Raw genomic sequence first — 26,888 nt, 5'->3', positions numbered from 1 at the left:
CGGAGAGTGGGGCTGGGGCTGGAGTAGGTGTGTGGAAGCGTTTCCAGCCTCCTCCCTGGGCTGCTGACCTGGTGTCTGTGGAGCTGGGGACAAATGCCCTGCCTCTCAGTGTCCTCCTCAACAGCACCAGCTGGTCCAACCCCCCACCCCGGGCCAGTGTCAGGTTCCGGGCTGTTCCCTGGGGGGAACTTTGATCTGGAAAGAATGAGAGTGACCGAGCTGGCTGCTGCCCAGGGCCGAGCAGTGTCACTGAGACCTGGCCTGGGCTGTCCCTGTCACCTTCCTGCCCACTGGGACACCAGGCAGTCCCTCCAGGGCTCAGGAGACACAGAAGGGATCTTTCCTGCTTTCTTTGCCCGCTGGTTCTCTTCATCTCCATTTGCTGTTCAATCACTAGTTCCTGAGCTCACGCATCCAGTGCCCCTCGCTGTCACTCACTCATTCAACAGGCCTTGGCTGTGGAGCTGCGGGCTGGGCGATGGGGCAGAGGGCTGAGTGAGGTGGGGCCCTGACCTTCCAGGAGCCCCAAACCGAGATCACTGCTCAAGAGAGACACAAGCCACACATTGGAGGAGGGAGCCAGGGCGGGAGAGGAGGGATGTATTCCAGTGGGCAGTGTGGGGCAGGGAGGAGAGACGGGGAGTGCTGCAGGCTTCCCAGAGGAGGTGGCATTTTAACTGGGCTCTGAAGGTCTAAAGAAGGAGTGGGGAGGTTGTCAGACAGGATGACAAGTGGAAAGGATGCTTCAGACAGCGGGACCAGTGCAGCCACAATGGCAGAAATGTGAGAGTTTGTGCATTTTGCTGGAAGGGCCTTGAATGGCACCCTAAGCCATTCATTTGTTGGCGGAGCAGATCCATGGGCCAGAGGGACCGTTTTGTTAGAGGAAGGAGACTCTGGGGGCTTCCAAGGGAGGTGACAGCCTGGTGGGCCCTCGTGTTGGCCTCCGCACTCCAGGCCTTCCCAAGGATGGCTCGTGCCCTTGTACACCTCCCTTATCCGCCCCAGCCCCAAGGAGTCTCCAGGACACTTCTGAGGAAGCCCAGCTTGTCTGTGGACTGCAAAGGACTCCAGAGGGGCCCTGGCCCGGGTCCTAGCCCAGCCTCCTGCCGTGGCCTGGCCTCCCCAGCCCCCCTGCTCACTCTGAGTGACATGGCCTTTTGCTGGGCTGAAAGCGGACCCTGCCCAGCCTGGGGAAGGCCCAGTGAGCTCTAGCCCTGGAGCTCTGGCTCCCCTTCTCCTGGAGGCCACTGAGCCAGGCCCTATAAATAGCCCGGGCAGGGGGAGGGGAGGGGAGCGGGCCAGGCAGGGCTGGAGGGGGCAGGCTTTGGGTGGGCAGTCGTGGAGGCGCGGGGAGAAGGGAGAAAAAGCCCAGAGTTCGAGCGAGGCCCCGTCCTGTCCCTGACAAAGACGGCTCTCCCCTCTGGGTCTCAGGGTCCTCTGGGCGGAGGCAGCCAGGCTGGCAGAGCACAGAGCGCGCACAGGCAGGGACTGTTGTTCTAAGAGGTCAGGAGAGACCCCTCCTCCTTCCTGGGTGGCTTTTCAGAGGCACAAGGGGCAGGATATTAGCTGTGAGGGGTCCCAGGCTGGGCCTGTCCTGCCCCAGGGACCACTTCCCCAGTCCCCGGTGGCACAGGACAAGCTATGGTGAGGTGCCGGCTCTTCCAGCACCTCGTTTTCCCCTCTTGGCGCTGCAGATCCCAGGGTGGGGGCAGGGAGCTGGGGTGAGTCAGCGGAGACCTTTCCGGGCCCTGAGGGGGAGGCTCCTGGAAATGGAAAATGTGAGCCCACAGCCTTATCTGGGCTGGAAGCAGCTGTCTCCACCCCACACTCTCTGCAGCCCCTGCCTTTGCCGGAAGAGGCAGGCGTCTCCACCCAGGCTTGTGTGCTGTTTTTTCTTTTCTCTCTGTGTAGCCTGGCTTTCAACAGAGACCCGTGGGAGATGCTCCTCCGCTGGGACCAAGAGGGCACCGTGTTGGTCCGGGAGGGCGGGAAGCTCCACCCTTTTACCCCCTTCCCCCATCAAGACCACCCTTAGAATCTTATATGCAAGTCTCTGCAGAGCACCCAGGATCCATACCTTCTAGAGACAGACTTCCAGGTCTGGTTAAAGAAGCAGAGAGAAATAGGGCACGTGACATGTGTGATCAAACTCACACGATATACACACAAACATCTGATATACGTGAGCATAGGTAGACACTCGACCTACACATACAGGCACGTGCGCATCCTGTGTTGACACATGTACCGCAAGCATGCATACATGTGTGTCTAGAAACACATTCACCACTTAGGAGCAAATGCATAAAAATCCCTCCTAGCACCACGGGTGCTTGAAGATGTGCCCACACCACATACACGTGCAGGTGAGTGTGCAGGTACTGTAGACTCTGTGCCTTCCACATCTTCCCTCTACACCAACACACCCACACAGGTGTTGTACACGCAAGCCTGATACGTGCACAGACGCATCCTCAGATACACGGGAGAAAGAGGAACATTACAAATTTACACGTGTGTCTGGCAGCGTGTCCCCGGGATGGAGTTTAAAGGAGGGTTCGGTAGCGGGGAGTTGGAGTGACCCAGGGGGCAGAGGTCTCTTCTGTCCTCCCTCCCAGGGACCTCAGTTTCCAGGATCGGCCCCAGTGGCTCCGATTCAGGCAGGCAGAGCTGCGGGGCAGGGGGCAGAGCCTCTGTGCTCCTCTCCTGGGTCCTGGCTGGAGATGAGGCCCGAGGCCCCCAAGACTGGCCCACCCCGGGCTCCTGCACAGCCTGTACCACGCTCCTGCTTCCCTGCTTAGCACTCCCCTTGGCTCCTGAACCCAGCAACCCGTGAGGAAAAGATAAACGCAGGCCCTGTGTCCACACCCCTATGGGTCTCATAACAAGGCAATGGTTTCCAGGGCAGAGGCTGGATTTCAGGATTTGGGAGGAGGAGTCGGGATGGTATGCTTGCCAGGAGGGAGGGGTCCAGTCCTGGAGTGTATTTCTCCGTTGGGTCCCTGTTAGCCTACTCCCTGTGGGTGCCTGCAGCTGGGGACCCTGAGGAGTGTGGTACGGCTGCCTTCACACACCTTCCCAGTTACAAAGCCAGACTGCCAGGCCCATTAGCCCGTCCCAGCAGGCTGAGGGCTACATGGAGGCCATGGCAGGGCCAGTCGGGGTCTGACAGATAATGGGTCTGGCCTGCCCCATGACTTTGCCACCTGAGCCCTTCCTGGCAGAGGGGCTTGGAGGGGCGAGATGACCAGTGAGGTCAGCAGCCGCCTTTGACTCAGTGCAAAGGCTGATGTGACCTTGGAGACGGGCCCTGTGTAGTACCTGTGAGCCCCCTCTAATGCCTCCTCTCTGTGACCCATCTTACTGAGTCCATCCATCCACTCGTCCTGTTGGTTCCACTGGCTCTCCAATGAGCCCCTTTCCCAGGCATTCAATCACACAGTGTTTCTGGAGTACTTTCTAAAGCCAGTTGCCTCCCCAGTTGTGGGAATGGATGCACAGCAGAGACAGACCCTGCTCTCTGAGGATGGGCTCCGACACGTGCACGTGAGTGTATGTACGTACCTCACCCATGCACGGGGACCAGGGTGCAGAGGGTGAGGAGCGGTCCCAGGTAGGTGGGCCCAGGACAGCAGAGGACTGCACCAGCCCACTTCTTAAGTCCTTTCCCCTCCCCGTAAGCCCTATGTGTGTTCTCAGAACGTCAGGAGTCTGGGGAGCGGATGGGACCTTCAGGGCTGAGGGCTGGAGGCGGGTGGGTATATGGAGAGGGGCTGGACTGGAGGTGGAGGAGGGGAAGTCATCAGTATGGGTGTGTGTGTGGGGGGGTGACACCACCCAGAAAGGGTCTGCGGGTGAAAGGGGGACAGGCCCAGCTCAGAGCCCCGGGGACCACAGTTAAGGGATGAATGAAAGCACAGTCACTCAGGAAGGTCACCGGGGAGGAGAAGCGGAGGAGGCAGGAGGGGAGGCAGGAGGGATGGTCCTCAGGGGCTCCTGCCAGAGGGCCATCAGGGTGGTTCTGGAGAGCTCCGAGGAGCCATTCCAGGGGATTGGAGCCTCTGGGCAACCTGGGAACAGGAGGCACTGCCCAGACTTGCCTGGATTTGACTGTTGCCTCCAAGGGGTGCTGGGAGCAGAGCCAGGGCCCTGGGTTCCAGTCCTGTCTTTGCATCCCTTGCTGTGTGACCTGGGGCCTGTCCCTGGCCCTCCTGGGGCCTCAGTTTCCCCATTTAGGTCCCTGGCTTCATGGTTTGGGCTTGCCTGGGATTTGATGTCAGGAGGTGAGTGGCAGGGGACACAGGAAGGCTCGTCCCGAATCTTGCCCCCAGCCCAGCACCAGGGCAGATCAAGGGACCAGCAGACAGTGGACGGGGTCAGAACCAGGGGAGGGGGAGCTGGAAGGGCAGGTGCCAGAGACCCCAGGACTTGGCAGGAGGTCGTCCTTGCTAGCCTGCTGACATCAGGGCTGGTGAATGTGGAGGGAGGTCAGCTGGGTCCATCAGCCCTCACCTCCCCCCCACCGCCCCGGTCTGGTACTGGGCAGGAGCTGAGCTGGGGGAGGGTGAGAGGAGGGGCCTTGAGGGGGCAGCAGAGAGGAGCCCCTGGGGCCTGGGATGAGCATCGGCCTCTGAGCCGAACTGGCAGGGAGCCAGCCCTTGGGTGGCGCTGGTCTTCAGTGCCCGCCTCCCCGCCCCAGAATCGGCGCCTCCTCCCTCCCTTCTCCTCTCCCTGACCCTCTGCCCCTCTTCCTCCCACTCCTGGTTCATCTCTCCTCTCCTAGGCTCATCTCCAGCTACTGACTCAGTGGTCTTACTGCCGAGGGAGAGGGGCCAAGGGAGATGGTTTGCTTCTTGTACTGTCTGCCCAGAACCCACCGTGAGCCCCATCTCTGCCCTTGACAGAGTTCCTACTGCAGCTGCAGATGGAGCCCTGCCCAGCCCCCAAGCAGCCCTACCCAGATGTTGTCACAGTGGATCAGGAGATAACCCAGCTGAGGTGGGAGAGTGTGGATGGATCCTGGGCAGCCAGTCTCTAAATTCTATCACCCATTAGGGTCCCACTCTAGAGACCTGGCCAGCCTTCCTTCTCCTGGAGGCTGGGAGAGAAGGCTGAACCCCTGCCCCCCACCACCACCACCCTCACCTATGCTGCCGGTCCAGGCACAGGCCCAGATGCACATCCACTGTAGGGCCAGGGACCAAGCTGTCCAGCCCCTCCCAGACTTCCCCACCTGGTCCTTCCTCAGGTCCTGCAAAAGAAGAGGCTGGGCTTTTCTGGCTGAGAGCTGGGTCTCTGAACTCCAGGCTCCCGGGCTCAGACCTGGAGGGGCTCTGAGTGTTACTCGGGGCAGAAGCTGCAGCAGCAGCCTCTCTCATAGTCTCTATCAAAGATTCTACCCCGAGAAAGAATGCAGGGAGCAATCTGGCTCACCCTGTCCACACAGCTACTTGGAACACACACACACACACACACACACACACACACACACACACACCATGAACGCCTTTTGGCACTTGACTTTCTCATGAAATAATTGCTGGAAGGCTCCTTGGATTAGGTAACCCAGTGTTCCTTCCTGTCCCCACGGTGGAGGGGGGAAAGGGGGAACCAGCGTTCAGCATCTGTTAGGCTGATCCAGTTCCTTTGGGGCAGAGCAGGCCAGTCCAGGAGGTCTGTGGCTGCAAACATCTTTGGAAGCCTAGTGTGATGGGAACAAGCCTTTCGGACCTCTCGTTCCCCAGTCATCTGGCTGTGCCTGCCAGCCACCAGGCCTCCTCCACGTGGGCCATGCCTGGGAAGGAGAAGGCTAATCAGGAAAGATTTTTTTTGCACAAAGAAGGATGGGATGTTCCCATTTTTATTTTAAATCAATTTTACAATATATTTGGGAACGTACAGCATCTTTGCCCATCATCCTATCATCCTGAAGCAACAGCTGTTTTCACTCCTCCCTTTCTTGGGATGGTTGGGGGATGGGGGGTATGGAAGGGAGGAATATCTGGGTTCAGGCATGAAAGGAGTGTTGAGAGGGAGTCGAGGTGGGAGCCCCGGCCTGTGGATAGAGGCCAGGGACCAAGGCTCTGATGGAGGGAGAGGGTGATTAATTCCAAGGTCGCCGATCCTAGGATTTGGATATTGGGCCCTAAGCACGCTCTCTCCTCTGTCTCTAACCTCAGTCACTCATGGATCCCCTAGCAGGGGCCCCTCAGTGAGCCCTGAGCCCCTATGACCACCAGCAATAAGGATGCAAAGATCTTGCTACACAGAGTGGGTCTGGGAGGGGAGAGCACTTAATTGCAGAGTCAGGGAGGGACCTCACCACCTGTCTCCTCCCTTAGGTCTTATAACAGGTGCAAGAAATTCCAGGCAAAGATCCCACAGGTGAGTATGTGTTTGTGAGGGCCGTGTGCACGGCGCAGAGTGGGCAGTGACGGGCACAGGGTGAGGGTCGGGGTTCTGGGAATTACTGCTGTGGCTCTCAGGTCTCCCTGAGCAGTGAGGGGGTCCCTACCCCCAGTAGGACCTGGGCCCTGCGAGTGAGAGCCCCGATGGAACGCGTAACCCACGTCCGCGGTCTCCGAGGTCAAGTCCACTTGGGGATCGAGGCCTTCTTCAGGTGGCCCGCAGCCCCTCCCCCAGGCCGCACGCCGCTCCTCCAGGGTCAAGGGGGGCTCGGCCTCCGCACTCCCTGTGCAGCTCCGCACCGCGGAAGAGGAGAGGCGGAGTGAGCTCTTCTCCTCCGGCGCCACCGGGGAACCCCCCCTCCCCCACTTCACTGCATCCCTCCGGTCGACTGGACAGGAGCTGTCCCCCCGAGCCGCCTGGCCCCGCCCCCGCGGCCCCGCCCCCGCGCGGCGCCCAGTCCCCCGGTTCGCGGGGCCCGCCCCGCCCCCTGCCCGCCCCTCCCACCAACCCTCGGGCGAACCCGGCTGCGGGCGTCCAGTTGCTGCCCGGAGCTGCGGAGGTCGACTGCTCTCCCGGCTAGGCCCGATCTCCCTCACACGTAAGCGCTCTGCCCCGCCATGGAGCCGGCCCCCGACGCCGAGGAGGCGCGCACGGTGCGCGAGGCGCTGGGCCGCTACGAGGCGGCGCTGGAGGGCGCGGTGCGCGCGCTGCACGAGGACATGCAGGGGCTGCAGCGCGGCGTGGAGCAGCGCGTGGCCGAGGCGCTGCACCTGGCCGGACCGCTGGCGCGCACGGTGACCGAGCTGCAGCGGGACAACCAGCGGCTGCAGGCGCAGCTCGAGCGCTTGACGCGCCAGGTGGAGGCGCTTGGCTTGACGACCGGGCTGGCCCCCGCGCCCGGCACGCCCAGCCCTCCGCCCGCGCCTGGCGTCCCGGACCGCGCGCCCCGTCTGGGCACCGCGCGCTTTGCCAGCCACGCCACCTTCTCGCTGTCCGGCCGAGGCCAGGTGAGCCTCGGGGAGCGCCGGCGCCTGTGCGCGTGCGCCAGGGGAGGAGGGCTCCGCGACCCCCGCCGCGCCTATAGGTCCCGAGTGCGTGCGCCTGCGGGACTGGGCGCTGCCCTGCCACCCGCCGCTGCGACTCCGTCGTGGGGGTCCGGCCACCATCCTGCGAAGCACCGGCTTAGCCTGCCCGCTGCACCTGTCTTGGGCCCCCTCCCTTCTTTGCAGCCGGGCCCTGTTCGCCCCGAGTTCTGTCCCCCTCTCTCTGCTGTCCCGTGGCACTAAGGGCTTGGGCGCTATTTAACACCGCCCGGGGCCCGGCCGGCGTGTTGGGGTGGTCAGCAACCCACCCCACCCCCCACTCCCACACCTCCATTGACGCGCTCCCTGCGATGCCGCTTCACTGAGGCCTGACGGTTCAGGTTATTGATTAACCCAGATTGAGAACTCAAGACCGGGTGTGTGTTGGGGGCTGGAGGACGCCGTCTGCTGGGGCGCAGCCGGGGCAGCGGCGTTTGGGAACTCGCAGGGGGTAAATCCTTACCTTGAAGGGAGAGACGGGGTGGCGGTGGGGGCCAGGGGGAACCAGTCGTGAGCAGTCTAGATTTCCGGGGTCAATGACCGGCCAGAGGCCCACACGGCGTGGGTGTGGGGCGGAGGTCTCTCCCCTGAGCCTGGGGCCTCCTGGAGCGGCGGGTAAGAAGGTTCCCGTGGTGTGTGCAGTGGCCCTTAGGTGGGATTTCCCACCCTGCCAGGCGTGTGCTCCGGGGCTGGGGTGCCAGGGTCTGGGTAGTGTGCACCTGCAGTCCCTCCTTGGTTCAATCCATCACACCTTCAGGTCTCTTGTGTGGGTTGGGCTGCACCTCCAGGGGCCAGGAGGAGGGGGATCAGATTAGCCTCTGCCCCTGGAGGTCCCAGCCAGGGTGGGCGATGGCCCCAGACCGAGCAGTACCGACATCGCGGGCAGCCAGAGCAGATGTTCTGCTCCAAACACGATTGTCCCGTCCCGGTGGGTGTCTCAGGCTGGCTTTGTGCTGGAGGCCAAGGACCTGCTGCTGCTCGTGCAGGGGGCGGTGTGTGGGGCTGTGCCTGCCGCCTCAGAGAGGTTGGAAGGACTCACCGGCCGGAGGGGAGCCTGGTGGGTATGAGAGCAGAGGGAGGAGTTGTGGAGGCCCCTGGATGCTGGGCCGGGGAGTTGGGCTCTGCCTTGGGGGGCTGGGGTGAGAGGTTCTTAAACATGCTGGTGGCAGAGCTCCTGGGTGTCCCGGTGCTCCGTGTGAAGTGGCTAGAAATGGATACACTTAATTCTGTCCTATAAGCATGACCACTGTTTGGCCATGGTATAAGATCACCACTGTGAGCTCACACCTACCTAATAAACTGTGTCATCGGCTGCTTCTGAGATTTTATTTTAACACACATTTGCTACTTGTCTGCTCGTGGAAGCAGCTGTCCAAGTTTTCGAAAAATGCTTTCAGAGTCATGTAAATAGGTACATGAATTCACGCAAATATGTGAGAGGAATCTCTCCAGTCATCTAAGTTTTCTCAGTGGGGAATTAGTCACGTGGGGCGGGCTAGTCCTCTTGGCCATGGAGCTGGTGGGCGCGGGGCACCGGGCAGGGGAGGGACAGGGTCCTCCTTGTATCCAGCAAGGTCCCTCATGGATGGATGGCAGGTTGGAGGGTGGCTGGAGACAGGATAACTTAAATGTGGTGGTCCAAGGAGAGGACAGCCAGAGCTTGGGGCGCCCTGCTGGGGGACTCCTGAGTCACACATCTGGTGGAGACGCTGGGTTCCATTTGGGTTGTGCTGAGGGTGTGAGGCTGTGGGACATCCAGGCGAAGGTGTCCCAGAGCAGGCAGAGTCACAGATCCGGTCGAGGCCGGAGGTCAGGGGGACATCGGGGCAGAACTGGTGGTTGAAGCCCTAGAATGGGTGAGGTCTTCAAGGCAGCCATGCAGAAGGAGAGGGTGAGGCCAGAGCCCTGGGCAGAGTCCAGGCAGCTGCCAGGGGGCTGGGAGGCCCTGGAAAGCCCATTCTTAGACATGGAGAGAGGGAAGTCCTTCTGGAAGAAGAGGTTGGGGGTCAGCAGGGATGCTGCCCCTCGTTGAGGGATGAGGATGGAGACACAGTTGAGGAGTAGGTTCTGGACTTCAAAAAAGCCTGAAAGGGGCTTCCCTGGTGGCGCAGTGGTTGAGAGTCCGCCTGCAGATGCAGGGGACGTGGGTTCGTGCCCCGGTCCGGGAGGATCCCACATGCCGCGGAGCGGCTGGGCCCGTGAGCCATGGCCGCTGAGCCTGCGCGTCCGGAGCCTGTGCTCCGCAACGGGAGAGGCCGCAACAGTGAGAGGCCCGCATACCGCAAAAAAAAAAAAAAAAAAGCGAAGGGAGGTAGAACAGCCAGCAGAGTTGGGCGCTGCGGGTAGAGGATGGTCGAGGCCTCCAGTGGGATCAGAGGCTCCCTGGGCCCGAGGCAGCTTCTCCCTGCCCTACCAGAGGCGCTGCTCCCCACTCCTCTTGCAGCCCACCTCTCTCTTGCCCACCCGGGCTCCGAGCCAGTTTCTGGCAGGGAGGGTGCTGTGCAGAGTCATCCACACGTGCTTGTTCATGGGCTGTTACTGGCAGCTTGTGAGCGGACACTTGGTCGTGAACAAGGAATCGGGGCTCCAGGGTGAGACTGGAAAGTGTCAGCTGGGCGCCGGGGCTGTCTGGCCTCTCATACTCCCATATTCCCACGTGTGTGTTGCCGGGGGTCGGGGGGGCAGGGTGGTCTGGGTAGGAGGGTCTCATCCGCGCACGAGAGCCAGTGGTGGCAGTCGTCAGGCAGTGCGGAGGCCGGTGTTCCACTGCCCCTCTGTAACAGGCAATGAAATGTAGAGACCCTTGGTTGAGACCCTTTTGCTTCCTGCGGTGTCAAACCAGGGACTGCAGGGGTGGGAGGTGGGTCATATTCAGCATATACTTATGCCCTGAACTCAATGCAGGGTTGATCTAGTAATCCAGTTCTGAGCTCACAAACCTTGACCTTGCTAGGTAGTGAGTAGCCAGGGAGGCTCTGGGAGGAGGGAGAGGGCAGGGCAGTAGGGTGGGAATAATCAGGAGGACTCCCTGTAGGAAGCCTGAGACCCTGCAGCAAATAGGAACTGCTTTGGGCACATTTGCTGTGAGGCCTTAGGGACATCTCCCAGCTGGACCTCAGTCTCCTTGCATCCAAGGGGGATTGGCCCATCCCTGTTTGGCCCCTGTGCCGAGTGGGCTGCGTAGTTATAACAGTGACATCAACCCGATCGGTTCGTAAGAGTGTCCACGGAGCCACAGCTGTGGTCCGGCTAGTGGAGGGTAGCCTGAGGCCAGGCCTGGCCCAGGAGGCTGTGCCAGGGTTGGTCCCTGGAAATGTCCTCAGCTGAGCTGGAGCCACCGGGTCCCCACGTGAGACAGCCAGGAGCAGCATCGAGGTCCGGCGTGAAAGAAACCAGACTTGCCTTATCTGCCTTCCTTTCCCAGACACACTGTGTGATAAGAGAGTTAAATGCTTTGGGTAGAAGTTTGAATTGAGTCTTTAAAACTGTGGTGTGAGAGAGGAGGACGGAGCAGCCGTGTTAGGGGCTCAGGATGGGGGTTCTGGCGGCTTGTGGGCTGTGCTAGGCACGCAGACGTGCTCCCCTGCCCAGGCGCATGAGCCCACGTGGGGTCAGGCAGCCCCAAGAGTGCCTGAAATATTATTCCTGGCCTCACAACAGTGTTTAAACACTTCCCCAGGGAGAGGGTCCCTGAAATAAGACTCAGCACCCCCCGCCTCTCCCCCGAACATTCCCAGGCCTGGGCTTCCTCACAGGCAGCCTCCCCCTTCTTCAAACAAAGCCCAGATCTTGGGAGTGCGAGAGCCAGCTCCCCAGGACCCGTCTCATCCCCAGGGCTCTCCAGTGACTTCTACTCTGACCCCAGCACACAGAACCCACCCCCTTCCCTTCCCTGTGGCTGAATCAGGCTGCCCCCACCAAAGGAAGACCACTGGGGGAGCATGCATGCTGGGGGCCCTGTGGGTGGGCTCAGGGACTCAGATCCTGCTGGAGCACTTACCCCGCTCTCCCCCTCCCCTCCCCCTCCAGGGCCCGGCCTCACAAATTTGTCTTGAGTTGTCTTTCGTGCTCCTGGAAAGCATGAGCACTTTGTGGATAGAGCCCTGGGTTGGGGTAGGAGACCCAAACCTTGACTCTGCCGCTGCCTTTGGTCACGGGGTGAGGTTAGGGATGACCCCCACCCACCAGGCTCCTATGAGGGGCTGGAGGGGGATCTCTGGATGGGTTGAGCGAGCAGTGGGTCCCAGTCTCGGGGATGGCGTAGTGAGGGGAGTCCGGCCTGCCGGCGTGAGTCAGTCCCATCCCCTTTCCCTCCTGCTTTGCTGGAGACCCCTTGCCAGGAATCCAGCTGGTCCAGGACCTTCTTCCTGCCTGATTGTGGCATCTGGTCCCCCTGGGGCATCATGGGGTGGGTACGGGGCCTGCAATGTGCGGGGGCTAGGCGTCTGCGGTGGCGGGGGGGGGGGGTGCCCAGAGAGACCCACATTCCTGGGAAAATGGTTTCACCAGTGGCCGGGCCCTCCAGACCTCCGCCTAGACCTGCGGAACCTGTTGGACCAGAGTAGAGTGGGCGGGCAGGACCTGAAGCCCCCAGAGCTGAGCGCCCTGGTGACGGGTGGGGGCTGGGTTCAGGATGGACTGGCTGTTTCTCCTCCTCTGCCGAGCTGGCTTCAGGTTAGGCTCTAGGGGTGCCCTCTCCACTCTGAGGTGTCAGGAGTTGCCCCCTCTTCTCCAGTGTTCCCACGAGTGGGGCCGGCCTGTCCCGCTCCATCCTCCTGAATCGGAAGTTGGAGGAGTCCCCTCCCCTCCAAGCCCAGGCTCGCCCCAGGCTCGAGACCTGTCCTCTCCCACTTCCCCAGGGTCCCCACCGCACAGAGGGTCCCATCACCCGGCTGGAGCCTTTCTCGCAGCCTATAAACATTGTTCTACCTCGTCCAGAGCCCCTCCCCCTGCCCCTCATGGCTGCAGGTTCCGTGTCTCCATCTCTCCCCGAGGCTGTCTCCTGCACCCACCCCCACCTCTGATTCAGCTCCTCAACTGTCACCAAGAACCTCTTTTTTTTGCTAAACCCAAAGGACCTTTTTAGATCTCGTCTTGACCTTCTTTTTCTTGACCTGAGGCTACCTTTGGAGCCGCTGACACGCCAGCCTTCTCGACACACTTCCACCTGCCTTTCTCCACGTTCTTCTGGTTTTCTTCCTCCCCCCTCTGGCTGCTGCTTCTTATTCTCTTCTGCAGGTGCCTCTTCTGCCCCCAGGTGTGGTGCCCATCGCAGGCCCCATCGGCCCCCAGCCTGCTCTTCCTCTACTGTGCTCCAGATGTGAGACCCCTGTTTCTCCATCATTTGTCCATCCTTCCTCTTAAACTTCAGACTCAAATATCCAGCTACCTCCTGACCTCAACCCCTGATGCCCCAAGGACACCTTACACTCATGTCCCAAATTGAAGTTCTTATTTTCCCACCGATCCCCCCCCACCGCCATAGTCAAGTCAGCTGGGCCCAAAGCCCAGGCTTGAGAGAGGTGTGACTCCCCCATCCCTCCATATCCACTTACTCTCCCCAAGCCTTTGAGTCCTTTTTCACTGCCCCATCTCTCCTCCCCAGGTCCCCATGTGGGACTAGTGAGGTGACTGGCCATCTGGTCGACCCCTTCCATGGCACTATGTCACTGGCTTCTGAAGGATGTTCCTAAAACACAGCTGACAACCTTCAGTTCCTTCTTGTCCAAGGAGTCAAGTCCAAGTTCTCCAGGCTGGCACCTTGGGCTGCATGGTGCTTCTCCAGCCACCAGATCAGAATGCTTTGTGCCTTGTTGTCTATCTGCTTTGGCAGATACTGGTCGCTTCCACTCCTGGTCCCACCTAGCTTACTCTAGACTGGCTCTCAGCTACCCCTGCCTCTGGGAGGCCCTTCCCGGCCCACGGGGCTGGATGAAGTCTGTCTTAGGCACACACCCTCATGCTGGCTTGATATCATCTGCTCACAGCCCTGGCTCCCCCACCAGACTGATCCCCCCCATGGCGGGGAGGACACCTCTTGCACTGGTTGCGGTGATAGCTGAGCCGTCGGGGGCCAAGGATGGGCCTTTGTCATTCTGGGAACCTGGTAGACAAGGGGCCTAGGTAGTCTGGAGTCGTCTAAGGAGAGGTACGGCCACCTCTCAAGGCACTCATCATGGGCTCTTAGTAGAGCCCCGGATCCGGGTCTGCCTGTGTTCTCCTCTTGCAGGGCAGACCCTACCAGCCTCACAGATGCTCCGAGCCCTCCAGCCTTCCTCACTGTGACCAGGGCAGAGCCAAGGCTGAGGACAACATCCCTCCTGGCCACACATCTCAGCTGTTTCTCACTGTGTAACCTGGACTGCACACATCCCTCTCTCAGCCCTCAGGTCCCATCTGTAAAATGGGTGTGGTGGCATCTTCCCGGGGGGACAGAAGCAAGTTGGTCTAAGTGGCATGCCCAGAAAAAGGACCTGACGCTTGGCAAGGCTTTGCATAACCTGCTCCCTCATCTCCAACAGGGAAACCGACCCAGAGGGGGCACGACCTGACCTGGGTCACCTGGCGGCTGGTGGCACAGCCAGGATGCCAGGTTGCCTGCTGGCTCTTGGTCTTGGCTCTCTCTCTGCATGACACCCCCCACTGCTGTAGCCCAGAGGAGATGGAGGGGCTCCATGGAGCCAATCAGGCCTCTGTGCTCTGGACATCCAGGCAAATCTTGTGACCCTGCAGCGTGAGGGCTCCTGGGCCCATTGTTGGCCCGGAAGGACCTTATGTCGCTGGGTTTGGGCTGCTCCCACACAGGCAGCCCCCGGGACGAGCAAGGGCCAGGCTCTCCGGACCCCAGGCATCTGGTCCAGCCTGGGGGAAGGGGTAGGGTGCCTTGCACATGCTTTCAGAACTCCCAGTCTTGACATTTGTCCCTAGCATTTTGGGGGTCTGGGATGAGCCCCGTGGAGGTGTTTGCCTCCGGGATCCTGGGGGCTCAACTTGTGAGACTGAGTCCTGTGTGACCTTGGCCCATCACTGTACCTTCCCGGGGCTGTCTCTCTCAAAATTGAGTGTTGTTTGCCCTGTCAGAACCAGGGGGGTCACAGGGGGTGCGGGCAGCTGGCCCCGGCTGACTAGGCCTCGGTGGTGTTTGTCTCTCTGTAGAGCATGGATCACCATGACGAGGCCGGAGAGTCGGAGATGAGAAGGACCTCAGACTCGTGCATCGTGGAGAACGGGCACCAGCCTGGGGCAGGTAGGGCTGACGGCAGAGGAGAGTGGGCTGGGTAGCTTTGGGGTCAGGGCCTTGGCCATGCCTCTGGGCCAGACCACCCCTTGTCAGGGATGGAGGACTTGAGCCTAAACCCCAGCAGGTGGGGAGGCTGCCAGGAGAGCAGCCTCATTTAGTGTGAAGTAGAACTGTGTAAACACAGAAGAAAATGAGAGATCTCAGAAGGTGGTGAGCTTCCCTGTTTCTGGAGGAATGCAAGCAGGGGCTGAGGAATTGTCCAAGCACTGAACAGGGTAGAAAGTGGACTGATAGGCGACTATTTATTGAACTGTCTATGAGGGAAAGTTGGAGCAGACGCCAGCTCTGGTTGGAGCAGCGAGACGTCCGCAGCAGGGGGAGGTCAGGGAGGCTGGAGTGGTCAGGGAGGCCTTCCTGGAGGAGGTGGGAGGAAGGTTCACAGAGACTGGAGTCCTCCTGGGAGGGTCTGAGGCCCCTGTGGATGCCACGGCTGACACCCCCAACCCTGCTGGTCCCATGTTCCAGGTCCAGGTGATGGACCCCCTGAGACCACCCAAACTGTCCCGGCACCGGAACCCCCCAAGCCTCGCCCTGCGAGCCTCTCCTTGCGGCTGCCTCACCAGCCAGTCACGGCTATCACGCGAGTCTCCGAGAGGTTCTCCGGGGAGACGTCAGCCGCAGCTCTCTCGCCCACGTCTGCCGCCGTCCTGGGGGGCCTCAGCCCCAGCGAGGCCACCACACCCTGGACTCCCAGTCCCACTGGTAGGAGCAGGAGGGCATGGCCTCAAACTGGGAGGGAGGGCAGGGGCTGGGGGCAGTTGGCAAGAGACTCAGGAAACCTGGGCAAGCCCCAGCCCCCCTCTGCTGTCACTGCGACCCCCTTCCCTAGCTCATCTGCTCCATCAAATGGGGCTCATCTTTCCCGACTCCTCCCCCCAGAGATGCTGTAAAGTAGCCTCGTCCCCCACGGGAGACGACTGTGGCTTTTACTGCAGGTCGAGGCTGTGGTTAGAAGGTGGCCTCTTACCCTGCACACTTTGGCGTGGTCCCCGGGGCCTGTCTTGGGCCTGGGGTCAGGCCTCAGTGGTGTGTCCTGGGGTTGGGCTGTGTGGGTTTCCAGAATGAGGGCTCGGGAACAAAGTGTTTGCTGGATACGTAGCACAAGAGGCCCTGGGCTCTGTGCTCTCAAAAGCAGGGCTGGGGGCGGGGGACACTTTAAAAGGCCTCTTTTATGTCATTGCTGTATGTTCCCAGCATCCCTTCTCCTCAACTGTTGGCCAAGGCAGGGCCAGCTTAGCCCAGGGGTCCTGCCCCTGCCCTGAGTGACGCTGGGTAAACGGCACAGGGCCAGGTCAGAGGAAGGGAGGCTGGCAGTGGTGACCCTCCACGAGGCCAAGGTTTGTTATTTCTCTCCCTTGCTTTGTCCCGAAGAGAAGAATTCTTCTCTCCCACGGTCTTTATCCAGCTCTGGCTACGGGGCAGTGACGGCCAGCAGGAACAACGGCAGGTGAGTCGGGGCCCCAGTCCCCGGTGGGGGGAGGTCAGCCCTCCCCAGGCAGCGTCTGGACTTTGCCTTGAACTCGGGCTGCCCGGGCCCCTGCAGGGAGCTCCCATGCTGACCCAGGATGAGGCACCCTCCTGGGCTTGGTTCCAAGGGAGAGCAGCGTCAGTGGGTGGGGTTTGAGCAGAGGACATGAGGCCGCGGGGCTAGGTGGAGGGTTTTGTTTGGAGAATATATATATATATAGGGCCTCGGGCTGGTTTCTCTTAGGACCCTTGAAAGGAAGTCTGTGCAAAAATTGGAGGGGGTGTCTCAGTCCCCACAGGAGGATGGAGCGTGGGGCGATCTCCCACTTTCCTCTCCACCCATCCCGCTTTCCGCTCGCGGCTGAGGACGTCTCTAGGCGGGGGCAGGTCTGCTGCCTCCTGGCCTGTGGTTGTCCCCATGCTCCCCCAGGCCCACCGGATTGTGATCGGAGCTGGGGATAGAGGCTGGCTTGGCTTTTGTCCCCCCTTTCAGTAATAAAAGGAGAATTGTGGCTTTCTGGAAAACTGTTGCAGGGGAGAAACAAAGGGGGTCTTTTTCGTGGTGGTGAGGAGGGGGCCTGGTCCTGGTGAGGCCGGTTCTGCGTACACCTCCCGCGAGGAGGATGCCCCCACCCCCACCCCGCTCAGCCCAGGCACGGACACCTGCGAGGGGTGACGATGCTCAGAGAGGGGCCCACTGCCGGCCAGGCCTGCCTCGGACAGCAGCTCAGTTTGGAAAAGCTGCAGAACCGGTTGCGGACTAGAGCAAGTGGTGCTTCCTCCCTGCCTGTAGCCCAGTTGCTGCCTCATTCTACACTCCGTGGGGTGGGGGGCCCGGGGCCCAGGTGAGCTAGTGATGGGCGGGTCTGTGTTCCTGACTCCATGGTTCTCTCCTCAGCCCACCTCTGGTGACGCCACCGGAGTCTCTCCCATCCCTGCAGCCGCCAGCCACGACCCAGGCCCATCGGCAGGGGGAGCGTCGCCGGGAGCTGGTGAGGTCGCAGACGCTGCCCCGCACCTCGGGGGCGCAGGCCCGGAAGGCGTTATTTGAGAAGTGGGAGCAGGATACAGCTGGCAAGTACGGATGCCCTCACCCCCCGCCCCCCAGACCAGTCTGGGCCCCCAGAGTAGGCCTGGGCCCAGACTAGGGTCAGGCAGGCACAGCGCGCAAAGCCGGCCCTGTCCTGTTCCCCAGGGGGCAGTTCCCCAAGATGTGACCTCTTGGGCAAGACACAAGGTCAGGGCCAGCTACGGAGCAGGCTGAGGGATAGGTGGCCCCAGCTGTGGGGAGGAGAGGAGCGGGCAGGGGGCCAGGCAAGGCCTGGGGAGAGCCTAGGCCCCCTTCCCCCGGTCCTGGAGGGGCCCCGGCTGCCCTCACACCCACATTCCTCACCCAACTGGAGAAGTTGGTTTCAGGGCGTGACTGGAGAGGCCAGAGGGCAGTCACTGGGATGCCCAGCAGTAGCTGGAGGTGACACAACGAGACCAGCCCCCTATCACGCCCCACCCCCGCTCCCAGATGGGATCCACCTCTGCACACATTTATCCAGCGCTCCTGTCCGCTGGTGGTATTGATGCCTGTTGCTTGTGGGGTGCGGCCCAGGCATATTTGATGATGACCACCCCCAGTCCCGCTCCCAAGGCTCTGACTCTAGTGAGTCAGAAGGGACACCCAGGAAGTGTCCCGCTGACCCAGACAACCTGTTCTTGGCCATTAAGGAGTGTCCTTGGGGCCCAGAGGAAGAAACCGTTGCTCCAGCCTAGGAAAGAGGGCGGCCCCAGAGGGAGGCTCAGAGGAGGGGTGGGATGAAAGGAAGCGGGGCCTCAGGTCCTCTGCCCCAGGATTGCCCATGTGGGAAGTAAACAGGGGACCTGGAGGCTGGAAGGGATCTGGTCGGGCCAGACTCCATCAAGGGAGGCTGTGCCCTGGGATGGGGGGCTCATGCCTGGACGTGGGTGTAGGGCTGGGAGGGTTGCATGCTACCTGGGTGAGCAGGTGCGGCACGTTCTCGGAGTAGATGGCAGCCGAGGGGCAGCCCCCCAGCCCCCCAGCAGGCCTGGCCTCTCTCTGCAGGGGGAAGGGCGAGACCCCAGCCCCCCAGCAGGCCTGCCCTCTCTCTGCAGGGGGAAGGGCGAGACCCGGGCGAAGCTGAAGCGCTCGCAGAGCTTCGGCGTGGCCAGTGCCAGCAGCATCAAGCAGATCCTGCTCGAGTGGTGCCGCAACAAGACGCTCGGCTACCAGGTAAGCCCGGCCCGGCCGCCGGGACCCCGGCAGAGGCGGGAGTGGGCGCCACCCCCCCGCTCGTGTTCCCCTGGCCGGGACGGGAGCCCCAGTGTGGGGCGGAGGGGTAGGAGCTGGAGAAACTGTACCCTCCCGATCGGTCCCCAGCCGCTGCAGGTGGAGTCCAGCAGGCACGGCTTGTTGCTGAGCTGGGTGGATGGTGGGCCTGGGGAGGGGCTGGGAGGACCTGCTTGTGGGGTCGAATCAGGTGGAGGAGCTGAGGCCGGCGCTGTGCTCCCCCTTACCTCCCCGCGTTGGCCTCGCAGCACGTGGACCTGCAGAACTTCTCCTCCAGCTGGAGCGACGGGATGGCCTTCTGCGCCCTGGTACACTCCTTCTTCCCCGATGCCTTCGACTACAATGCCCTGAGCCCCGCGCAGCGGCGGCAGAACTTCGAGCTGGCCTTCACCATGGCCGAGTAAGTATGGTGGGTCCCCTGACTGCCAGCCCCTCCCAGTCCCCAAGCCCGAGTTCTGCCCTGCGTCCAGCACAGGGGCCGGCAGGACGGGGGCAGCTGTCTGCAGACCTGAGAGCCTTGAGGCCACCCAGTCTGTCGCCTCCCGTACAGATGGAGAGACTATGGCCAGGAAGGGGGGATTTTCCCCGGACCACCCAGCACTCAGTAGTAGAGCCAGGCTCTCTCCTCTTCTCGTGCACCTGCCCTCTTGGCTGGTACCCGGACTCTGGTGTGCGGTCTGCCAGGCCAGCCACAGACAAGGTGCAAGGGGCAGTGGGACAGGGTCCGCCAGAGCACTGAGCCTGTCCTCTCCAGGCTGGTGAGAGATACAGTTGCTTGGGAGAGCCCAGCAGCTGAGCAGCAGGAAACTGAATATCTGCCTGGGGGACATTTCAGACTTCTCCAGTAGGTACACTTTGCTTCCCTAAATGTCGTAAAAGCGTTTGATATGAAATTGCCTACCTTCTTAAGACCTGCTCATAGGGAGAAGATTGGGTGAGGGGTGATTCTGGGTTCAGGAGGTGCTCGGGGAGCTTGGCATTTGGTCATAGGCTGAGGGCTACCCCCGTGCCTCAGGGGAGTGTCAAAGAGTGCTCTGGTGAAGGTGCCTTCAAACCAAGTAGGCAGGAGGGTTTAACAAAGGGCTTCCTTGCAAACGTGTGGGCAGGAGTGAGCGATGAGCCAGGCGCCGTGGGGTACCCTCGGGCTGGGGAGAACAGCTGTGCGGAGGGGGCTGGCTGATAGGAGCCGTACTTTGGGGCAGTGGGTGCGACCAGCTCACAGTGACCCGGCAGGAAGGGAGCTGAGGGAGTAAACCCTCCACCCTCCCCCACCTCCTGCCCTCATGCCAGGGCCTCACGTGGGCTGGACACGGAAGGCAGAGGGCGGTCCATCGAGTCCGTGCCCCCGGTCCAGGGCAGGCACGGGGCAGAGATGAGGGTGTTGAGGGCTGCCTGTTGCTGGGCCTTGTGGAATTAGGGGGAGGCAGGTCAGAGGGCAGGAGGACCTCCCCAGAGCTGAGTTTCCTGGAGGGAACATTTTTCATTCTCTCCTGGCCACCCACCTTTGTGCCTGGTGGAGTGAGCCTCTGGCCACCCGTGTGTGCCTGACCCCCCTCGTGTCTTGTCCGCGACCCTGGTGCCCACGTCCGGGAGGTGCTCTCACGTGCTGGTGGAGCTGGAAGAGCCCTCCCTGGAGCCTGGCCTGCCCACCCCCCCCCACCCCGAGTCTGTTCCACCCCACACCTGGCCCCAAGCCCGGCCGGGGAAGGAGTTGGAGCTCACAGGTTACAGCCCCGTGCCCGGGACTGCGGGTCTCGCTCTAGGGGCAGAACGGAGACCCTGACGTGCTGGCGTGCCGGCGTGGCCCCCGCTGTGTTGTCTCGGGTGACCCGCGTGGCCTCTCGCCCCGTGGGGTCGTAAGAACTCCTTGTATGCTTTGGGAGCCGTCTCTTCCGTGGCTGTTTAGGATTAGCTGTCGTCCTAATTGCGGAAACAGCTTTGGGCAGAGCGCGTTACACAACCGAATCCAGACGATGCTGAAGTAGCGCCAAGGGTAACGGCTCGATGCTGAGGAGGGGGCGCCTCCCCAGCTGCTTGGAAGCCCAGAAGGGTGACTGTGGAAAAGCAGATGCTCAGAGTGGACAGGGCCCGGGCTCCGATGTGGGCACCCAAGACCCCCCCCGCCACCGCTGGGTGAGGCCACGCTTGTCTGACAGTTTTTCTCCATCGAGTCCAGTGGGCCTGGCGGTGCCCGCTCAAGCCCCGGCCGCCTCGGTCACCCTCAGCCCTGGACCAGGCTGGGCTGTGGCAGGGAGAGGGGTGCCCCGGGCCCCAGGATGGTGCCCTGCACCCCAGCTCGCAGGGAACATAACCTCCCTTGGCGGCCGGAGCCAGAGCCGTTCGTGGCTGTGCTTTCCCAGCACGAGGTGTGAGCTCAGAGAGCCTCCAGGCTCCAACCAGATGTTTCTTCTACTCCCACATTGGGGTTGGGGCGTGGGAGCCTGCTTCAGGCTGTACCTCCCTCCCACCCAGAGCAAAGGACGTGGTGAAAACGGGGCCCCGCCTTCCTGCCGCCTGAGCTAGCTGGGGAGGGGAGGGGAGGGGAGGGGAGGGGAGGGGAGGATGGGCTTCGGGCCCCTGAGATGAGTTCTGGCTTATCTGCTGACTCGAGAGAGGGCAGGGAGGGGCGCCCACAGCCGGCCTGAGGGGGAGGAAGGTGCCTCCCCTCCTGAGTCATCCGGGAACTCAGCTCACAGGTACGTGGGGGACAGGGCTGGGAGGGTGGGCCTGCCTGCCCGAGGCCTCCTGGGAGGATGGCAGCTGGGCTGGCCTAGTTTCTTGGACAATAAGCTGGTTAGAACAGCTGGAAAGAAGGCACAGGGACACCTACTTGAGGATACTGGCTACCAGTGTCTTAACAGCCTACTCCTTAGTTTTGCCAGCAAAAGCCAAGCAGACACGCGGGGCTGGGGGAAAGCCGTCAAGGGCCACGCAGGCAGCAGAAAGGTAGTTTGCGGTGGGCGGTGTAGGGTGACGGGAGCCTGGGCTCTGATGAAGACACAGCCTTTGGAAAGGAAAAGCAGCCTTGGACAGGGCCCCTGCACATCAGGAAGGAGAAGCTTCCAGACCCTTCGGCGAGCAAGGGGCCTTCAAAGCACAGAGACGCATCTAGAACCTGGGGAGTAAGAGGGGTTTGTGATGCCCCTCCCCCTGATAATTTACCTCCCCCAAGATTCCCCAGGGCCTAATCTGTGTGAGTGATGCGGTGTCGACAACACAGTGAGCTCCCCTCGTCGACAGGCGTTCGGGGCTTGGAGAGCGGGAGGACCAGCTCCTGTGGTGGGCGGTTCCCCGCCGAGATGGAGGGTGCGGTGTAGGCCCGGGGCGGCCAGTGGAGCTGAGGATCCCGCTTGCCCTGCGGGGAATGTGTCCTACTCTCAGGTTACAGCCCAGCTGAGGGAGCTTCCAGGCTATTTGTAGTGCCCATGTGTCTCTAAAACCAGATAGGAGGCTGTAGTCCCGAGCCCTGGCATCCCAGGCTGCATTTAGAGAAGGCTTAGACAAATAAAAATAACCCCTCAGGCACCTCCTCCACCTGCCTGCCTGACAGGCTAGCCCTGGAGTGACGAAGATCACAATAGGATAGTAGTAGGAGAAAATCCTCTGACCCTTTTTTAACCCCAAACAAGGTGGGGCTAATTCATCTAAAATTGGTAGTAGGCAAACGATAGCTCTGGTTCTTGCTGCGCAGTGACATTTGAAATGACCTGTACTTTCTTCTTTGGATGATGATTCCATGCTGTTTGAACTATTTAAAACAAGTTTGTGTTTTCACAAAAGCAGTTTTGTTTTCATTTAAAAGGCAGTTGGGGCCTCTAATATTTTGAGACTGAAATGTTTTTATAAAAGTCAGTGTTCATCATCATTTTCCTTTACTCACTTCCTGTCTCAGGAGTTGTGTCCACAGCTTCTAGAAATCTTATCATTACTGTCACGGCTGGTTGGGGTGGGGTGGGGACCAGATGGTTAGGGGCTCAGTCCCCTGGTTTCTGGGGAAGCCAGCACCTTGCCCATAGCTTCCTGTCTGCGGGGTAGAGGGTGATACCAGGGTCAGGCCTTAGCGCCCGTCCTGACTGCCACCCTGGGCAGGGGCAGGGATGTCATTAGTGGGAGGGTCAGTGCAGCCTCTAGAATGAAGAAGGGGGGCCAGCCCAAGTTGGACAACACTTGGGACGTGCCAGCAATCCTAGAGAGAAACCAGAACCCGCTCAGAGGAGGGCCCCCAGGTACCCACTGGGAGCACAGCGAAGGAACCAGACATGGGTAGTTTCAGGGAAAGACATGGATATTAAGATTCTCTTCCAACACGTGAAGGGCTCTTTTGTGGGGGGAAAAGCAATTAGACTGAGAATAGCCTTGTGAGGCCAATAGGTAGAAAGTACCAAGAGGCAAAATCGCGTAAGAAACGTGAGGGAAAACTTGCTCCTGGCCAGGGCCACCAGCAGAGGGATCAGAACGGTGCTTGGAGGAAGTTAGGGCCCCTTCCCTGAACCTGGAGGGGAGCATGGCCAAGGCAGGGCCTTCACCAGGTGGTTGGTGCCTCTGAGGGGGGTGTTTGGAGGGTGGGATTTCAATTCTCGTCCAAGGCTGAGGTTTAGGGTTCTAACGGTGCCCACGTTTCCTGGGGGACTGAGTACTCAGGCCACTGCTGTCAGTGGTGATACCTGGGCACACACCTGGCATTCTCCGTCTGCAGCCCTGGGAGGGTAGGAGGAGCTCTCCCTGCACTGCAGGTATGGAGAAGGGCATCAGACGCCACCTGATAGCTCAAGGAGGTGAACTCAGGTCCACGGCCTCCCCAGGAACTCAGATTTTCAGTCCTTGACTATCAACAAAGTACCTCTGCGTGCATATCCTCATCACGGCGTACACTCCCCTGACACCGAGCCCCGCCCCGGCCCATCCTGGGCAGCCAGGGTGCCCACTTATCGGGCCAGAGCCACTCGCCACCCCACGAAGCCCTCGGCTTCCCTTGCAAGCTGCCCGCTCCAAACCGAGGGGGAGCCCGCCGACGGGATCCAGGACCGGCGTCTCCGTTTTGCCCTGACTTTCGGTTTCTGATAGGAGGCCCAGCGACAGGCCAGCACCACAGGATGGGCCCCGTGCTGAGATTACAGTGCTTGTCTTTGGAGCACGCAGGCCCAGGAGCCGGCAGGGACTGGTAGAAAGTGCTTGGGGTACAAGGCACCACCTCCCAACAAGAACAAGCCCACCGGGAGGGGGAGCGGAGGTCGGGGGCTGACTTTCCACCAAGGAAATGGCACGGAAGGGTGAAGCTATGGGCAGGGTCAGGATCTGAACCCAGCTCTTTAGAGTTCCAGTTCAGGCCTCTTTTCCCTGATGACCCACTCTGCTGCTTGGAGCAAACCATGATAATACAGACAGCAACAGTGACCATTCCTAACGTTTATTGAGCTCTTCTGATGAGCCAGACACCGTTCCTGCTGGTTGTGTGATGAGCTCATGGATCCTCCCACCTCCCTGTGAAGTGGCTGTTATCCAGTCGGGGAAACTGAGGCCCTGAGAAGTTAAGTGTCGTCCTCAAATCATATCGCTAGGAAGGATACAGCTGGGATGTGAACAGTGTCACTCATGGACTTATGGATATGGGGGCAAAAAGACCGGAGACCCTGGAACCACAAGAGTGCACACAGCTGTTGAAGCTGATTGGACCGAGTGCAGTTGCTTTGGGCCTTTTGGGTTCGGCCTGATGACGCGTCTGGCTCGGCACAGGGCGGGGCTTTGCTGGGCTTGGCGAGGGTCCCTGCTGTTACCTCCCAGGTGGATGCTCGTCTTCCCACCTCCATGAGACCTTGAAGCCGGGACCTTCTGTCCCCCTGCCAGCTGGGAACGGCAGAGGGAAGAGCTTTTTTTTGCAGCGCAGTGAAAGGCCCCAGTTTCCACACGCATCTACACCAGTGGGCCAGAAGTTAAACCAGTATTTCCCAGAGCATGAGGCGGGCCCAGGGCGAGGTTGAGGGGAGGCTCACAAGATGATTTGAAGCAACTTTTAAAACTTTGAGTTGTTGTGACCCTTGAGTAGATAATAAAATCAATTTAGTGGCTCACGACCAGCATTAAAATAAACCAAACAGAAAAACAAAAAAAGGAGGTGGGGAGAGAAATAAAGACGAAATCTAGAGAAAATATGAGTAGTAGAAAAGGTCAGTATCTTTGTGAAACTTTATTTCCACATAAATGTATGCGCGTGCTGAATGAATCACGATGAAACACCTCTAACTATGGGTTATGGTTAAAAAAAAAGGTGAAAGACACTGTTGTTTGTACGCGGGCCTCTCACTGTTGTGGCCTCTCCCGTTGCGGAGCACAGGCTCCGGACGCGCAGGCTCAGTGGCCATGGCTCACGGGCCCAGCCGCTCCACGACATGTGGGATCTTCCCACATGTTCGGGGCACGAACCGGTGTCCCCTGCATCGGCAGGCGGACCCTCAACCACTGTGCCACCAGGGAAGCCCAAAGACACTGTTTTAGGAAGCATATGGGTGAATTTATTTTTTACTTTATTCATTTTACATTTATAGCCCGTGCTGATTCTCCATATCCTGCTGATACACATTGAATTTTTTTAGTGAAATTTAATTTTGGAGCTAAATTTTTATTAATGAAACTAACCTTTTCGATTAATATAAGTTTGTCTAAATTAATAAAATTGAATTTTTTAGCAGAACTTAATTTAGTGAAACCTTAAAGTGAAGCTGAATTTCACTGAAATTTTAAAGTAAGTCTAGTTATGTAAAAACACGAGTCGTAAGGGCGGTTCCTGGATGTGGGAGTCTGGGAAACACTGCATTAGAGAAAGTAACCGCAAAGGCTCTTCTGGGGTGATGTGAATTCACAGTTGGAGAGCACTTGGGAGCCTCCAGCTCCGGGCTGATGGCTGGGGCCGGCGTTCTGATGCGGCTTCTGTGTTTCAGGAATCTGGCCAACTGTGAGCGCCTCATTGAGGTGGAGGATATGATGGTGATGGGCCGCAAGCCAGACCCCATGTGCGTCTTCACTTACGTCCAGTCTCTGTACAACCACCTGCGTCGCTTTGAGTGAAGCCCCTCGGGGCTGGAGAGCCAAGCCCTGAAGGAATCGGTGGGGCCGCCTGTGTCCCGGAGTCAGGATGCCCGCCCCCCCCCCGAGCAGAGTTGCATTCTGGTGTGAGAGAGCTGTTTGTTCTGTGCCTCGTAACCGCGCTCCCCAACCTGCCCGGCTGCGTTACTGATGGGAAAGTACCGCTGAGCTGCGTGCACTGACTGCACTGATCACAGCCAGGGGCTCCAAGGAAAAGGAAGTATTACCAGAGAGAGAGAAATTGGTGCTAAATAATTACCTTCCTTAAAAATAATAATAATAATAATGCTTGTCTGTAGATTCTGGAAGCCTGAATCAGTGTTCCCTCTGCTGAACTGGATCCATTGGCTTTACAGGGTTGCATTGACTACCGAGTGTTTTTTAATCCAAACACCCAGAGTTTTCTACTTCCTCACACTATTGTAGATTCCTTTCCTCCCGCTCTCTGGGCCACTGCCAGGAAATATAGAGACGCTTAATCAGCAGCTTGACAAAGAAGACTGAAGTCTTGGGAAGAAACTGTTTAATCACTCCCAGGTCCTGGGCAGCAGCTGACCTGCAAGTCACCTCGGCTCTCTGGGGAAATGGGAGGGCTCTCGCTGGGTCCCAAAGTGGTCCTGTCCTTCCCAGGAGGGCTCCGCACGTGTTTGGCTGAGAATAGGCCCTCGGGAAGTTAACACTTTTAGGGAAGGACGGGCATTTGGTGCTGCGAGGTGGTTTTTAGTCACAGCTTCTCTTAAGGGATTCGCTGCAGATATTTATAAAAAGTAACTCCATCTGTACCACTGACCGTTTGTACATAAAAAGATGTGTCGCACTTCGCTTGGGATTTGTTATTTCTGTTTGGGAGATGGGGTGCCTGGGAATAAGAGATTTCTCATCCGTTTCAAATGAAAATCTGCTTACATCCCGCCCCCCCCCCCCACTTAACTGTTTCTATACCAAAATCACCACTCAGAAAGTTCAAAATCACATTTGCTCTTCTTGCGTTTGCCTGTCAGTCACCCGTCTCCGTGTCATGGAAGGAGCACGGACAGAAAGTCCCCCCTTGCGGTTCTGTCCCCTGGAAGTTGACTGACAGATCTGTGATCGGCAGTGGGGTGGTCCCGCACGTGGGGGAGCCCATCGAGGGGCACTGGTTTATTTTCACAGCTGTTCGGTGGTACAAAAAAAGCTGTTAGGGTTTTAGTAGAACATCTTTAGATTCTATAAAGCTGCAGCCATTAGCTTATTCTTATTCAAGAAGCAT

General features: G+C 59.7%; 1 protein-coding gene across 3 annotated transcripts; it reads left to right on the top strand.

Moving 5' to 3' along the window:
* Window positions 1-5,493: 5,493 nt before the first annotated feature.
* SMTNL2 (smoothelin like 2) lies at window positions 5,494-26,465 on the top strand. Of its 3 annotated transcripts, XM_049702054.1 has the most exons (9): window positions 5,494-6,387; window positions 6,524-7,418; window positions 14,649-14,739; window positions 15,259-15,495; window positions 16,165-16,240; window positions 17,159-17,338; window positions 18,385-18,502; window positions 18,808-18,959; window positions 25,495-26,465. In XM_049702054.1, exons 2-9 carry the CDS (start codon window positions 7,029-7,031, stop codon window positions 25,619-25,621), a joined length of 1,371 nt encoding a protein of 456 aa, XP_049558011.1. In that variant the 5' UTR covers window positions 5,494-6,387; window positions 6,524-7,028; the 3' UTR covers window positions 25,622-26,465. The 3 variants fall into 3 exon arrangements, with proteins under 3 accessions (XP_049558011.1, XP_004267066.1, XP_049558012.1); XM_004267018.3 differs by lacking the exon at window positions 5,494-6,387 and having other exon boundaries at window positions 6,437-7,418; XM_049702055.1 differs by lacking the exon at window positions 5,494-6,387 and having other exon boundaries at window positions 6,947-7,009.
* Window positions 26,466-26,888: the final 423 nt, after the last annotated feature.

The sequence above is a fragment of the Orcinus orca genome, chromosome 19, assembly GCF_937001465.1.
Source record: "Orcinus orca chromosome 19, mOrcOrc1.1, whole genome shotgun sequence".
NCBI lineage: Eukaryota > Metazoa > Chordata > Mammalia > Artiodactyla > Delphinidae > Orcinus > Orcinus orca.
The sequence above is the reverse complement of the archived record's forward strand: the minus strand, read 5'-3'. Positions and strand labels throughout refer to the sequence as shown.